Genomic DNA, 17,754 nt, shown 5'->3' on the forward strand with positions numbered 1-17,754 from the left:
CCTAAATTTATACGCGGGCCGGATCACAATTTGCGAGTTTGAAACAGGGCCTTTAATACCTGTCACTGCCCAAAGTGAGTCGAGTGCAGATTTGAGTCGCGCACGCTCAGATTTAAACTGTTTACGGCATAACGTGTCTTACTGAAATTTTTGAAATCTGTAAAATAATAAACTTTTCTCTTTACAAACAATAACAAGATGGAAATCATTTCTAAAACGTTTTAGCAATCTATGATTGTTAGATTGCTAACGTTAGCTCAAAACGCCATTCAAGTGACAGCCGATGTTGTGTTTGATTGCTAACTTGTAGCTAGCAGTCATTTCAAAAACGTTTTAGCTATCTATGATTGTTTGGTTGCTAACGTTAGCTCAAAACGCCATTCAAGTGACAGCCTTTGTTGTGTCTGATTGCTAACTTGTAGCTAGCAGTCATTTCAAAAACGTTTTAGCTCTCTATGATTGTTAGATTGCTAACGTTAGCTCAAAACGCCATTCAAGTGACAGCCTTTGTGTCTGATTGCTAACTTGTAGCTAGCAGTCATTTCAAAAACGTTTTAGCTCTCTATGATTGTTAGATTGCTAACGTTAGCTCAAAACGCCATTCAAGTGACAGCCTTTGTGTCTGATTGCTAACTTGTAGCTAGCAGTCATTTCAAAAACGTTTTAGCTCTCTATGATTGTTAGATTGCTAACGTTAGCTCAAAACGCCATTCAAGTGACAGCCTTTGTTGTGTCTGATTGCTAACTTGTAGCTAGCAGTCATTTCAAAAACGTTTTAGCTCTCTATGATTGTTAGATTGCTAACGTTAGCTCAAAACGCCATTCAAGTGACAGCCTTTGTGTCTGATTGCTAACTTGTAGCTAGCAGTCATTTCAAAAACGTTTTAGCTCTCTATGATTGTTAGATTGCTAACGTTAGCTCAAAACGCCATTCAAGTGACAGCCGATGTTGTGTTTGATTGCTAACTTGTAGCTAGCAGTCATTTCAAAAACGTTTTAGCTATCTATGATTGTTAGATTGCTAACGTTAGCTCAAAACGCCATTCAAGTGACAGCCTTTGTTGTGTCTGATTGCTAACTTGTAGCTAGCAGTCACTTCAAAAACGTTTTAGCTATCTATGATTGTTTGGTTGCTAACGTTAGCTCAAAACACCATTTAAGTGACAGCCGATGTTGTGTCTGATTGCTAACTTGTAGCTAGCAGTCATTTCAAAAACGTTTTAGCTATCTATGATTGTTTGGTTGCTAACGTTAGCTCAAAACGCCATTCAAGTGACAGCCGATGTTTTGTTTGATTGCTAACTTGTAGCTAGCAGTCATTTCAAAAACGTTTTAGCTATCTATGATTGTTTGGTTGCTAACGTTAGCTCAAAACACCATTTAAGTGACAGCCGATGTTGTGTCTGATTGCTAACTTGTAGCTAGCAGTCATTTCAAAAACGTTTTAGCTCTCTATGATTGTTAGATTGCTAACGTTAGCTCAAAACGCCATTCAAGTGACAGCCGATGTTGTGTTTGATTGCTAACTTGTAGCTAGCAGTCATTTCAAAAACGTTTTAGCTATCTATGATTGTTTGGTTGCTAACGTTAGCTCAAAACGCCATTCAAGTGACAGCCGATGTTGTGTTTGATTGCTAACTTGTAGCTAGCAGTCATTTCAAAAACGTTTTAGCTATTTATGATTGTTTGACTGCTAACGTTAGCTAAAAACGCCATTAGCATCTAGTAGGCTAGCTACTTGATTGCTAACGTTAGCTCAAAACACCGTTAGCATCTAGTAGACTACTTCATTGCTAACGTTAGCTCAAACCGCTGTTAGCATCTTGTAGGCTACTTGTCGCAAAGTGACGCATGCGCAACTCAAAGCTGCACTCTACTCACTTTGGGCAGTGACAGTACCCAAGAGAGGAAGACCGGGACCGGGTCAGGCTGTCGTCTGTGTGGCTGTTTAGGGCCTTTAATGCCCAGAGAGCAGTACCAGGACTAGAGGTGTTGAAATTAATCAAATAATCGATGCATGGAATCGTGGACATGGACGATGCTGCATCGATAATCGGCCGGCTCATAGTCGATTATTTCTGTCTATAATGTAATGTCGGCCTGACAACATTTGTGTTTACATATTCTGGTATGTTAACACATTCAGGAGGTGCCATGTGCTGTATAGGTTTATGTATCCAGTTTATTTAGTATTAGAGCTCTGCAGAATGTTTGGTTTTTGAAGCTTGAAAAGCTCTGAATTAAATATCCTGCACGGCTTTAATAGTAAAATGTATTGGACGCATCGTGATGCATCGAGATATCGAATCGAAGACGCGATAATCGTAATCGAATCAGGAGATCAGTGAAGATTCACACTTCTAACCAGGACCGGGTCAGACTGTCGGCTGTGTGGCTGTTTAGGGCACTTTAATACCCAGAGAGGAGTACCGGGACCGGGTGGGACTGTGTGCCGGATCGGGACTCACCCAGCTCGTCTCTGGTGAAGGACAGACTGGTCGTGTCCTCGTTCAGGTTCTTGTTAAAATCGATGCACAGGTTGCTCAGCTTCTTCTTGATGCTCATGATCTCCTGTTACAGCACAGAGAAGGGCCGAGTTAAATACGTAGATCTGACTTAAATGTTTACATCTGATACTACTACTACTACTACTACTACTACTACTACTACTACTACTACTACTACTACTACTACTACTACTACAAAACACACCTTCATACTGCAAGATTGTATCCATAAAGCTCCCTCCTTTCTGAAAACACTTACTTAATATAATATAGAGCCAGATAACAGTTTCTGTTGACCAATCAAATGCATGTACGATAATAAAGAATAATAAAGATATCCTGTGTGATAAAGCTACATGAACATGAGAAGAACAATCTGTTACAACTTATTTAACACAAACACAATGTCTGTATATTTTGATTTCTATCTACTGCAGCTTTAAGAGAAACCTGCATTAATTTATTCATAAAAAAAGGGGCAAAAAAATCACCAGAAAAGTGGCAATTTTTAATCAAATGCTTCAATACAATAGTTCAATAACACAAAGGGCTCTATTTTAACAATCTAAGCGCCTGGCGCAGGTGTGTTTAGGGCGTGTCCAAATCCACTTTTGCTAGTTTGACGGCAAAAAAAAAAAAAAAAAGGGTCTGTGCACTGGGCGCATGATGGAGGATTTACACCATAATATTTGTATTTGTAATCTTCTGCATGTGTGTGTGTGCTGCTGTGCGTCCCTGTGTGTGTAACAAGCATAGTGTGCGTCCCTGTACACGAGCCTAGGAGCATTTTACTAATGCTCCGTTAAAATAACAATGAAATGCTGCGTTACTGACTTTAGACCTGAACACACCTCCCTGTAAGACCAGCACGCCCAGAACGCACCTGAACACACCTCCCTGTAAGACCAGAATGCCCAGAACGCACCTGAACACACCTCCCTGTAAGACCAGAACGCCCAGAACGCACCTGAACACACCTCCCTGTAAGACCAGAACGCCCAGAACGCACCTGAACACACCTCCCTGTAAGACCAACACGCCCAGAACGCACCTGAACACACCTCCCTGTAAGACCAGAACGCCCAGAACGCACCTGAACACACCTCCCTGTAAGACCAGCGCGCCCAGAATGCACCTGAACACACCTCCCTGTAAGACCAGCGCGCCCAGAATGCACCTGAACACACCTCCCTGTAAGACCAGCACGCCCAGAATGCACCTGAACACACCTCCCTGTAAGACCAGCGCACCCAGAATGCACCTGAACACACCTCCCTGTAAGACCAGCGCACCCAGAACGCACCTGAACACACCTCCCTGTAAGACCAGCACGCCCATGGGCGCAAAGATGGGTGCAGGTGCACTTGCTATTTAAACGACGTGGGTGCTGGACGGGAAATTGACAACTGGGTCGGTCTTAAACTAGCAAAGACACTTGGCGCTGCGCCGCGTGCAAGATAGGACCCCAAGGTGTGCATTAGGGATGCACCGAATATTTGGCCACCGAACATTATCGGCCGAAAATGGCCCAAAAGGGCATTTTCGGTTTTCGGCCGAAATACTCTTCAGCCGCAACGTTGTCACCTACTCTGGCTCAAATGAACAGTCTACATATGGTCATCGAACTATAACAACCTTATCCACATTGTCGAAATCATTTAAATATTGAGCCATTACATTGAAATTATTTGATAACAGAAGCCTATAATTTCTGTAGCCTCCTCTGTAACAACAGACTACCTGGACGCCTTTTTCTCGTCTCTCTCCACACCTCTTCTGCGTTTTTACCCTTTAGACGGTAACGCAACGGTGGTTTCACTTTTTTGCGTTTTTAAGCCCCAAAAACGTCGTCGCCGTATATAAACGAAAGGCACATCCGATAAAATATTTTTTCGTTTTCACCCGCGAGCGTCATCGTGTAAACAAGGGCCTGAGAGTCTGTCAGCACACGTTTCACTGAGATCTGTTCGGATCCTCGGCACTTCATCGCGACTGGACTTGATCCGCGTTATAAAGACCATCACTTGGATGCGGAAATAAAGCAGCGCACACGAGAAACGATCCAGGCCGCCATGGATGCGGAGAACCCGCGAGGAGACGGAGCGGCGCCCAGCGCAGGAGGAGATCAGAGCACAGAAACAAAGACTCGTCTCTCTGCACCAGATGAGGGGCATGCACCCTCATTGTCTGATATGTTCAGGGAAATCCTGCAAGAAAGTGCCTCAAATAATAATAATAGCAATAGGTAAGCTATTCTGTTCTTAGGCTAATATATATATATATATAAAAATAATAATAATAATAATAAATATATATATATATAAATAATAATAATAATAATAATAATAAATATATATATATATTATTTATTTATTTATTATTTATATATATATATATATATAAAAAAAAATAATAATAATAATAATTATATATATATATATATAAAAATAATAATAATAATAATAATAAATATATACAGTGCCTTGCGAAAGTATTCGGCCCCCTTGAACTTTTCGACCTTTTGCCACATTTCAAACATAAAGATATAAAACTGTAATTTTTTGTGAAGAATCAACAACAAGTGGGTCCCAATCATGAAGTGGAACGAAATTCATTGGCTATTTCAAACTTTTTTAACAAATAAAAAACTGAAAAAGTGGGCGTGCAAAATTATTCAGCCCCTTTACTTTCAGTGCAGCAAACTCTCTCCAGAAGTTCAGTGAGGATCTCTGAATGATCCAATGTTGACCTAAATGACTAATGATGATAAATAGAATCCAGCTGTGTGTAATCAAGTCTCCTTATAAATGCACCTGCTCTGTGATAGTCTCAGAGGTCCGTTAAAGCGCAGAGAGCATCATGAAGAACAAGGAACACACCAGGCAGGTCCGAGATACTGTTGGGAGAAGTTTAAAGCCGGATTTGGATACAAAAAGATTTCCCAAGCTTTAAACATCCCAAGGAGCACTGTGCAAGCGATAATATTGAAATGGAAGGAGTATCAGACCACTACAAATCTACGAAGACCCGGCCGTCCCTCTAAACTTTCAGCTCATACAAGGAGAAGACTGATCAGAGATGCAGCCAAGAGGCCCATGATCACTCTGGATGAACTGCAGAGATCTACAGCTGAGCTGGGAGACTCTGTCCATAGGACAACAATCAGTCGATAATGCACAAATCTGGCCTTTATGGAAGAGTGGCAAGAAGAAAGCCATTTCTTAAAGATATCCATAAAAGTGTTGTTTAAAGTTTGCCAAAAGCCACCTGGGAGACACACCAAACATGTGGAAGAAGGTGCTGTGGTCAGATGAAACCAAAATCGAACTTTTGGCAACAATGCAAAACGTTATGTTTGGCGTAAAAGTAACACAGCTCATCACCCTGAACACACCATCCCCACTGTCAAACATGGTGGTGGCAGCATCATGGTTTGGGCCTGCTTTTCTTCAGCAGGGACAGGGAAGATGGTTAACATTGATGGGAAGATGGATGGAGCCAAATACAGGACCATTCTGGAAGAAAACCTGATGGAGTCTGCAAAGACCTGAGACTGGGACGGAGATTAGTCTTCCAACAAGACAATGATCCAAAACATAAAGCAAAATCTACAATGGAATGGTTCACAAATAAACATATCCAGGTGTTAGAATGGCCAAGTCAAAGTCCAGACCTGAATCCAATCGAGAATCTGTGGAAAGAACTGAAAACTGCTGTTTACAAACGCTCTCCATCCAACCTCACTGAGCTCGAGCTGTTTTGCAAGGAGGAATGGGCAAAAATGTCAGTCTCCGATGTGCAAAACTGATAGAGACATACCCCAAGCCACTTACAGCTGTAATCGCAGCAAAAGGTGGCGCTACAAAGTATTAACTTAAGGGGGCTGAATAATTTTGCACGCCCAATATTTCAGTTTTTATTTGTTTAAAAGGTTTGAAATATCCAATAAATTTCGTTCCACTTCATGATTGTGTCCCACTTGTTGTTGATTCTTCACAAAAAATTACAGTTTTATATCTTTATGTTTGAGGCCTGAAATGTGGCAAAAGGTCGAAAAGTTCAGAGGGGAAGCGAATACTTCAAGAAGGCACTGTATATATATATATATATATATATATATATATATATATATATATATATATATATATATATATATATATATATATATATATATATATATATATATATATATATTGTGTGTGTGTGTGTGTATGTATACTGTATGTGACTATCAGATTGTATTTATAAAAGTAACTGTGTGCACATCCCACCTTCTGGCAGGTGCAGGACAAATGAAAATACTTAAAACGAAAATAATATAATGTCCGCAACACTGCTTTAAACTCCCATATTTAATATAAAAATGCAACGTTTCGACCCAGCTGGGTCTTCTTCAGGCAAATGGTGAACACATTTGATGAAGGGATATATGTAGGGCTCACATTCAGCTGACACACCATCTGGCTTCAATGTTGTTAGATATTGTTTGTTTCTTATATAAAACAATGTAAGATATTGTCTGTTTGTGAAAGTACTAATGCAGTAGATTTTATGAATATGTGGGGTAATGTTCATTAATTTCTTAACTGTTTGTGGTAACTTTATATGGAATTGTTTTCCTCTTGAATGTTTATCTCTATATATTTTTTATTTATTTTATTTTTTTTATTTTTCCCTTTTTCTCTAGTTTTGTGCATGGTAATATCATGTGTCTCTTTGGATATATTGTATTTTAAAAAGCAACCCCCCCCCCTCTCTTTTGGGATGTATATGGTGAAAAAGTCCATGAAAATGTCATGGGTGGGGCCTTTTTGGGTAGCTCACACCTAATCAGATTACAATCAGATTGTAGCCATATTTCTGCTAGATATTTTTTTAATTAAACTTTAATATTAATTTATGCAATTGCAATGCCTTGATTTTAGTAAAGTTAGTACACAGTCATAGCCATAAATGCAATGGTACTAATAATTTCTTTCGGTGTTTCGGTTTTCGGTCTTGGTTTCCTCTTTTTCGGTTTGGGCCAAGAATTTTCATTTCGGTGCATCCCTAGGTGTACATTATGCTCCAAGTATCCCATATATGCATTAGATTCAATGTAGTGAGTCGTGCAGTGGGATTTTCTTTCCTAAAAGGAAACACAGGGATTTTAAATTGTGCTGCATAAGAAATAACTGGGTTCAGTGGTGCTGTAAAGGCTAAAAAAAAAATAATCAGTGGGAGAAAGAGTCTCCCTTGCCCTGAATGAGTAAGAGATCAGTAATAAGAAGGACGCAGCAGCCACCTGTTGAGTGTCTTTGGGCAGGTGGAGGCCGTTCCTCTTCCCCAGTTTCATCAGTCGCTCCATGTAGCGCCAGGCCTCGGCAGAGAGGCTGTCGCCGTCCGCCTTCTTCTGCACACACACACAAAACACACAAAGGACACACACAAAACACACAAAGGACACACACAAAACACACAAAGGACACACACAAAACACAAAAGGACACATTTAGAAACCAGGAACCGGTCCAGATCATTTGCAGACACAGTACAGGCCAAAAGTTAGGACACACCTTCTCATTCAATGTGTTTCCTTTTTATTTTCATGACTTTTTACATTGTAGATTCTCACTGAAGGCATCAGAACTATGAATGAAAACATGTCTTATATTTTAGATTCCTCAAAGTAGCCACCCTTTGCTTTTTTTATTAATAAGGGAAACAAATTCCACTAATTAACCCTGACAAAGCACACCTGTGGAGGTAAAACCATTTCAGGTGACTACCTCATGAAGCTCATTGAGAGAACACCAAGGGTTTGCAGAGTTATCAAAAAAAGCAAAGGGTGGCTACTTTGAAGAATCTAAAATATAAGACATGTTTTCAGTTATTTCACACTTTTTTGTTAAGTACATAATTCCATATGTGTTCATTCATAGTTTTGATGCCTTCAGTGAGAATCTACAATGTAAATAGTCACAAAAATAAAAAGGAAACACATTGAATGAGAAGGTGTGTCCAAACTTTTGGCCTGTACTGTACGAGATATAAAAAAAATAAAAAGGGAAATAAGAAGTCCTGCAACTCATCTGTGGTTTTTCTGCTTGAGTCGCTGATTTGTAATAATTTAGATCTTTGATTGCAGTGTGAAAAATCTAAATTATAACTAATTCAGTTCCCTAGCCCTGCGTGACACAAACCTCCCTAAGATTAGATTAGACTGTATTTGTTCCTGCAGCCTGCACAGCTGTTTCCCTCAGCATGAATACAAGTTGTATCTTATCTAATCTTAGCGGGCTTTGTTAGGGCGTTTTCACACCTACCTCGTTTGGTTCGGACTTTTCAGTTTGGTCTAGGAGAGAGCAGCAGTCAGTAGGAGAGAGCAGCAGTCAGTAGGAGAGAGCAGCAGTCAGTAGGAGAGAGCAGCAGTCAGTAGGAGAGAGCAGCAGTCAGTAGGAGAGAGTAGCAGTCAGTAGGGGAGAGTAGCAGTCAGTAGGAGAGAGCAGCAGTCAGTAGAGCAGCAGTCAGAGAAGAAAAGAAGGAAAAGGAAAAAAGAAGAAGGAGGGAGAAGAGTATTTAGGGAGAGTAGCAGTCAGTAGGGGAGAGTAGCAGTCAGTAGGGGAGAGTAGCAGTCAGTAGGGGAGAGTAGCAGTCAGTAGGGGAGAGTAGCAGTCAGTAGGGGAGAGTAGCAGTCAGTAGTTTTGTCAGATCAAATGTAGACAGTGGAACATGAATCTTGGTCCTCAGTGTAATCTGGTTTCTTTCATTTCTTCAGGTTAGATTGGTTTGTTGGCCTTCACCCACCCTGAAGTTAAATCAAGCTCCATGTAACACACACACACACACACACTCACTAACAGGTCACACACACACACACACACACACACACACACACACACACACACACACTCACTAACAGGTCACACACACACACACACACACCTCACTAACAGGTCACACACACACACACACACACACACACACACACACACACACACACACACACAAACACACACACTCACTGACAGGTCACACACACACACACACACACACACACACACACACTCACTGACAGGTCACACACACACACACACACACACACACACACACACACACACACACACACACACACACACACACACACACCCCTTCCTTTCTTTGTGTAATTATTATTTTCAGGGAGCTGTAAAGAATTGGTTCAGTTTGGTTGTGAGCAGAAACCAATCATCCGTCTGTGTGTGTGTGTGTGTGTGTGACTTGTTAGTGTGTGTGTGTGTGACTGTTAGTGTGTGTGTGTGTGTGTGTGTGTGTGTGTGTGTGTGTGTGTGTGTGTGTGTGTGTGTGGCGTATACATTGGCCGGCTCTCCCTTCGTCTCACCTCCAGGGCGACGATCCTCTGGTAGACGTCCTCCCTCATGCTCATCTCCACGTCAAACTCCGACAGGCGCTTGTCGGCCTCGGTGCCACGCGCTCGCACCTCCTTACAGGGACGAGACGTGCTGAGGGAAGTCCAGCATGTTCCTCTGGACTGGGACGGAGACAGAGGAGACACAACCGGGGCTGTTTATTATAAATTTATTTATTTATAAATAAATAAATATATATATATATATATAAATAAATATATATATACATATAAATAAATATATATATATACATACATATAAATAAATATACATATATACACATATATATACATACATAAATAAATATATATATATATATACATAAATAAATATATATATATATACATAAATAAATAAATATATATATATATATACATACATACATAAATAAATATATATATATACATATATATATATAATATATATATATATATATATATATATATATAAATATACATAAATAAATATACATATATACATATATAAATATATATATATACACATACATAAATATATATAAATATATATATATACATATATATATACATATATATATATATATATATATATATATATATATATATATATATATATATATATATATATATATATATATATATATATATATATATATATATATATATATATATATATATATATATATACATATACATACATATATATATTATACATGCAGTGCGTGCAGAGGCTCCCCTTTTAACTTTTGACCTTTTGCCACATTTAGGGCCTCAAACATAGAAGATATAAAACTGTAATTTTTTGTGGAAGAATCAACAACAAGTGGGACACAATTATGAAGTGGAACGGAAGATTCATTGGATATTTCAAAACTTTTTTAACAAATAAAAACTGAAAAGTGGGTGTAAGTAAAATTATTCAGCCCCTTTACTTTCAGTGCAGCAAACTCTCTCCAGAAGTTCAGTGAGGATCTCTGAATGATCCAATGTTGACCTAAATGACTAATGATGATAAATAGAATCCAGCTGTGTGTAATCAAGTCTCCGTGATAAAATGCACCTGCTCTGTGATAGTCTCAGAGGTCCGTAAAGTGTAGAGAGCATCATGAAGAACAAGGAAACACACCAGGCAGGTCCGAGATACTTGTTGTGGAGAAGTTTAAAGCCGGGATTTGGATACAAAAAGATTTCCCAAGCTTTAAACATCCCAAGGAGCACTGTGCAAGCGATAATATTGAAATGGAAGGAGTATCAGACCACTACAAATCTAAGAAGACCCGCCGTCCCTCTAAACTTTCAGCTCATACAATGAGAAGACTGATCAGAGATGCAGCCAAGAGGCCCATGATCACTCTGGATGAACTGCAGAGATCTACAGCTGAGGTGGGGACTCTGTCCATAGGACAACAATCAGTCGAGTACTGCACAAATCTGGCCTTTATGGAAGAGTGGCAAGAAGAAAGCCATTTCTTAAAGATATCCATGAAAAGTCTCGTTTAAAGTTTGCCACAAGCCACCTGGGAGACACACCAAACATGTGGAAGAAGTTTTGCTCTGGTAAGATGAAACCAAAATCCGAACTTTTTGGCAACAATGCAAAACGTTATGTTTGGCGCAAAGCAACACAGCTCATCACCCTGAACACACCATCCCCACTGTCAAACATGGTGGTGGCAGTCATGGTTTGGGCCTGCTTTTCTTCAGCAGGGACAGGGAAGATGGTTAACGTTGATGGGAAGATGGATGGAGCCAAATACAGGACCATTCTGGAAGAAAACCCTGATGGAGTCTGCAAAAGACCTGAGACTGGGACGGAGATTTGTCTTCCAACAAGACAATGATCCAAAACATAAAGCAAAATCTAGCAATGGAATGGTTCCACAAATAAACATATCCAGGTATTAGAATGGCCAAGTCAAAGTCCAGACCTGAATCAAACGAGAATCTGTGGAAAGAACTGAAAACTGCTGTTTACAAGCGCTCTCCATCCAACCTCACTGAGCTCGAGCTGTTTTGCAAGGAGGAATGGGCAAAAATGTCAGTCTCCGATGTGCAAAACTGGATAGAGACATACCCCGCGACCTTTTACAGCTGTAATCGCAGCAAAAGGTGGCGCTACAAAGTATTAACTTAAGGGGGCTGAATAATTTTGCACGCCCAATATTTCAGTTTTTTATTTGTTAAAAAGGTTTGAAATATCCAATAAATTTCGTCCCACTTGTTGTTGATTCTTCACAAAAAATTACAGTTTTATATCTTTATGTTTGAAGCCTGAAATGTGGCAAAAGGTCGAAAAGTTCAAGGGGGCCGAATACTTTCGCAAGGCACTGCGCACACACACACACACACACACACACACACACACACACACACACACACACACACACACACAGTATGGTAGCAACCGTAGCAATCATAGTAGCAACACAGAGAGCTGGCCATAAGCCGTAAACAGGCAAGAGGGCCTGAACTGCAGTCCAGAGAATGCTACGTTTTGGTTTAAAAAGGAATATCTTTCTCTACGTTCCCCCTGCTTTGTTGTTTCTCCCTCTCTCATTCCCCTTGCTCTGTCTGGTGTTTCCCTCTCTCATTCCCCTTGCTCTGTCTGGTGTTTCCCCCTCTCATTCCCCTTGCTCTGTCTGGTGTTTCCCCTCTATTCCCCCTGCTCTGTCTGGTGTTTCCCCCCTCATTCCCCCTGCTCTGTCTGGTGTTTCCCTCTCTCTCATTCCCCTTGCTCTGTCTGGTGTTTTTCCCCCTCATTCCCCCTGCTCTGTCTGGTGTTTTTCCCCTCATTCCCCCTGTCTCTCGCGATTCCCCCCTTCCCCTGCTCTGTCTGGTGTTTCCCCCTCTCATTTCCCCCTGCTCTGGTGTTTCCCCTCTCATTCCCCTGCTCTTTTTGGTGTTTCCCCTCTCCATCCTCCCCCTGCTCTCGGTGGTTCCCCCCTCTCATTCCCCTGCTCGGGTGTTTCCCCCCCTCCATTCCCCTGCTCTGGTTTTTTCCCTTCATTCCCCTGGTCTGGCGTTTTCTCCCCTCATTTCCCTGCTCTGTCTGATGTTATGGGGGAGAGGGAATTAAAGAACACAGCTCCTGTTTCCTCCTACAGTAGCTACAGTATATGTTGGAAGTGTTTTAGGTTTTCAGCTGCCCTCCACACAAACGGCTCCTGGTGTCTCTATTGTTGCCCTACACACACACACACACACACGCACGCACGCACACACACGCACACACGCGCACACACACACACGCACACACACACACACACACACACACACACACACACACACACACACACACACACACACACACACACACACACACACACACACACACACACACACACACACACACACACACACACACACACACACACACAGGAATTCGTCCTGCGTAGCCGGTACGTATGTTAGGTGTTTTTAGGTTTTCAGCTGCCTCCACACAAACGCTCCTGGTGTCTCTATTGTTGCCCTACACACACACACACGCACACACGCACGCACGCACGCACGCACACACACACACGCACACACACACGCACACACACGCACACACACACCGCGCGCACACACACACACACACACACACACACACACACACACACACACACACTTCGTCCTGCAGTAGCTACAGTATATGTTGGAAGTGTTTTTAGGTTTTCAGCTGCCTCCACACAAACTCTCCTGGCGTCTCTATTGTTCAGCTGCTTCCTCTCCAAACTGCTGACGAGCCTTTACCATTACACACCGATTCTGCTGACTCAGCTTCAGCGCACGGCTCACAATGGACGACCCAACCGCCCATGTGCTGTCAGGTTTCACGCCGGCGTTCGACCTCTTTACATTCAGGTTCATCGTCTGTTCAGCCGAACACGCTGCAGAAAGACCTGGAGGCTGAATTTCAGGGGCTGCAACTAATGATGTCAGTTGTTTGGTCTATAAAAATAATATTAATAAGATAATCTAAATGTTGGCTGAGCGCGTTGACTAAATAAGAATCGTAATGTGCACAATAATAGTTTTTCACAATTTAAACTCTTGTTTATCAGTTGGTTTCTCTCGTCTCCAACACTAAACTCTTGTTTATCAGTTGGTTTCTCTCGTCTCCAACGCTAAACTCTTGTTATCAGCTGGTTTCTCTCGTCTCCAACACTAAACTCTTGTTTATCAGTTGGTTTCTCTCGTCTCCAACACTAAACTCTTGTTTATCAGTTGGTTTCTCTCGTCTCCAACACTAAACTCTTGTTTATCAGTTGGTTTCTCTCGTCTCCAACACTAAACTCTTGTTTATCAGTTGGTTTCTCTCGCCTCAACACTAAACTCTTGTTTATCAGCTGGTTTCTCTCGTTCTCAACACTAAACTCTTTGTTTATCAGTTGGTTTCTCTCGTTCTCAACTACTAAACTCTTGTTTATCAGTTGGTTTCTTCGTCTCCAACGCTAAACTCTTGTTTATCAGTTGGTTTCTCTCGTCTCCAACGCTAAACTCTTTGTTTATCATTTGGTTTCTCTCGTTCCTCTCTTTTTTTGTTTTCTTCCCTCTCTTTTTTGTTTTCGTTGTTTTTTTTGTGTTTTTGTTGTTTTTCTCCTCTTGTGTGTTTTCGTTGGTTTTTCTCCTCTCTTGGGAATAAAAGAATCTCTCTCGAGGTGAGATGAAGGACTGACCGGGTACTTTCCAACCTCTCCGTCGGTGAGGGCCTTCAAGCGTGTTATGGAGGGTGGCGCGTGCAGGTCCAGAGACTCCGCGTGCGTACTTTCTTGGTGCTGGCGATGAGTCGATCAGCTGGCGGGGTATGGGGCTCCAGGATGTAGCTGGCGGTTTACACAACCCCACCGGGCTGCCACACCTCCACCTGGGATGCGTAGGGATGGTTAGGAAAAATACTTTACCATTGGACATGGGAGAATATTAATACGGCGTTAGGGACAGGATGGGGGTACACAACACACATTAAAAGGAAGGACGATTGGACGGAATACAAACACAGGCATTAAAGAGGGACCAGGAGAGGGATACAGGGAGAATACCACAACACAGCAATTCAAAGGAACAGGGGGATATGGGAGGGATACGCAACACAGGCATTAAAAGGACAGGACAGATGCAATACCTTACAGGCGTTAATCAGGGCACAACACAGGTCTAGAGGATGGAGATGCAGGACCACTACACAACAAGCGTTAAAGGATAGAGAAGGGGATGGAATACACAACACGCTTGAAAAGGATGGAGGGAATACATAGGATTAAAAAAGGAATTAGGTACACAACAAAGGCATTAAAAAAAGGTTGGCTACCCAACACAGGTTAAGGACAGGACAGGGGTACACACACAGGCATTAAAAGGATAGGACGAGGGAATGCACACCACAGACATTAAAGGATGGGATGTGAAGTAGAGGTGGAAGAGGTATCCTGTGGAAATGATGATGTGTATCTAATCGTTGTGTTGTAGGTGTGTGTGTTTGTGGTGTTGCTATTATTGTCTCCATGTTGTTGTTGTGTGTGTTTTTTATTGTGTCTGTATTATTATTGGTATTGTGTGTATATCTATTGTGTGTCTCTATTGTGTTGTATTATTGTCTGTTTGTGTATTGTGTGATATGTTTGTGTGTTAGTGTCCGTGTGTGTCTATGTGTGTATCTCTTCATGTGTTTATTGTTATTGTGTGTGTGTGTCTCTGTTTACTGTGTATGTCGACTATTATTATTATTGTGTGTATGTGTGTGTGTCTGTGTCTCTGTGTCACTGTGCTGTGATTGTGTATGTGTGCGTATTGTGTATTGTGTGTGTATTGTGTGTGTCTGTGTGTATGTGACTGTGTGTGTCTGTGTGTGTGTGTATGTATTATTGTGTGTATTATTGACTATTGTGTGTGTGCGTATGTGATAAGTATAAACTTTTAGGTGAAAATTACTACACTACTGTAGAAATATAGTCAAGCAGGGATTTCTCTGTTGGGGTTGGTTGAAGGCTGAAACTCTGATTATAACCCTCTACACATTAGCACTGTTTCAATTGAGTTCTCTTTCTATTTACTTGTTCTACCACATTTTGTGACTCTCCACTTTTTGAAGTTCCTGGTTTTCTTGTTAATTTTTTCTACTACTGTTGTCAAGGCCGCCTGTAAGTGAAAACCTACTTGACCCATAAACCTGAGTCTGGTTTGGTCAATTTCACTTTCCACCAAAAACCTCCTCAACTGAAGTTGTTTGGTGGATCAACAGAGTGCGAATTCAAGAAGCAAGAATAGCTGACAGCTCAGAAGGAATTATTTAGATTTATTTTTAATAAGGTATTGATGTTATTGGCTCAGGCTGTAACTTTAAATTACGACATATTTTAAATGGAGTTTGTGCTCACTTTCATACAGTCTTCTCAGATTCAGCCTGCTGGACCTGTTAGTCTTCTGTCGAACTAGTGGACAGAAAACATCTATCAATATATTTATATTATATTATCAATATAGGTATATATTTATATATATATTATCAATATAGGATTCTTGTAATCAGTCTTCCAGCTCATCAAATGCTATTGTATGCCAGATAGCCAAGAGATAAAGCTCTACACCCATTGCGTTATTAATTTTTTATTTTTTAATAAAGCTATTTAAAAATACGTTGTTCTGCATTTCCTTTCCCTGCTTCTCCTCCAAGTCTTCTGTCTCACACACACACACACACACACACACACACACACACACACACACACACACACACACACACACACACACACACACACACACACACACGACACTATCTTTGCTTAGGGACCTGTATTGTTATAATTACCTATTATTACCTGCGACTTATACGGAGTGAAAACTTATATATATCTAAATTAGGGGTTGTCCTAAAGGCTAAAGAAATTCTTAATTGCGACTAACGCCTATACAATTTTGTAAACTAATCATTAGTTGATTTTAATTGGTATGAGGTACACATAGAGCTTTGAGAGGTGGTTAAGACTGAAAGCACAATATAAATGTTGGTTAATCGCCATCTGTAAAAGCAGTTTCTCTAATTAATGCTGCAAAGCACCACTTTAAAATATTTATTGTTTACACCATCAATGTGGCCTTCATAGGTTTCTTGGAAATATGAGTAATTAAAGCATAAAATGACTAATGGACTAAAGAAATCTTAGTCGACTAAGACCGAGCCGCTGACTAAGAGGTGGCCTTATTAAAATATATATATAATTTAACATGTTTTTTAATGTGCAATTCATACTAGAAAACTTATCCACCGTCTACAGCAGGCTTGTGGCGACTAAACCTTTACTGCCAAGGTAACTGAGGGAAAGAAAAGAGATAACAGACTACAGGTAGTAAAATACAGCCAGCTGGTAATGGAGCAGCAGAGAGTTTGAAATGAGGGGAAGAAACTTGTGAGGGGAGACTGGAGAACATGGGACTCTTACTGCCGTGAAGAAATCAGAAAGTAATCATTTCATCATTCAATAAGTGCTGAGGCGAGATAGCCAGAGCTGGAGGAAGAATTAGGAGGGCTGGTCAGCGGTGCCTTCGTCTCAGCACAATCATCCATGCTCCAAGCCCTGGTAGCTGGCTGTTCTATTATATAGTTCAATAACTGTTAATATTCACGGTAACGCCGGACACCTACGTATTCAACTATTCCACTATTCCGTCCATGTCCATCTGCCACCTTCCTTCCTCCACCATCCACTGCCACCCTGCTCCTTCCTCCTTCCACTGCTCCCTCCTTCCTTCCTTCTCCTTCCTTCTTTCTTTCCTTCTTTCCTTTCCTTCTTCCTCCTTCTCACCCTCCTTCCATCTCCTCCTTCATCCCTCTTCCATTCCTTTCCATCCACCTTCATCCATTCCTTTCCTTTCCTCCTGGCTATTCTTGTACCCTCCACA

At 41.0% G+C, this 17,754-nt stretch overlaps 2 protein-coding genes across 2 annotated transcripts in view; one reads left to right on the top strand and one right to left on the bottom strand.

The window, feature by feature from the left end:
- Positions 1–17,754, top strand: part of LOC120565597 (zinc transporter 2-like) — a gene marked incomplete in the record, with an annotated part of 356,424 nt that overhangs the window by 280,940 nt on the left and 57,730 nt on the right.
- LOC120565458 (thimet oligopeptidase-like) overlaps positions 1–17,754 on the bottom strand; it is a 70,458-nt gene that overhangs the window by 21,312 nt on the left and 31,392 nt on the right. The window contains 4 exon segments of the mRNA XM_039811260.1: positions 2,465–2,571; positions 7,792–7,899; positions 9,868–9,978; positions 9,980–10,017. Of these exon segments, the coding sequence (XP_039667194.1) occupies positions 2,465–2,571; positions 7,792–7,899; positions 9,868–9,978; positions 9,980–10,017 (364 nt within the window).

The sequence above is a fragment of the Perca fluviatilis genome, chromosome 9 (genome assembly GCF_010015445.1).
Source record: "Perca fluviatilis chromosome 9, GENO_Pfluv_1.0, whole genome shotgun sequence".
Taxonomy (NCBI): Eukaryota; Metazoa; Chordata; class Actinopteri; order Perciformes; family Percidae; genus Perca; species Perca fluviatilis.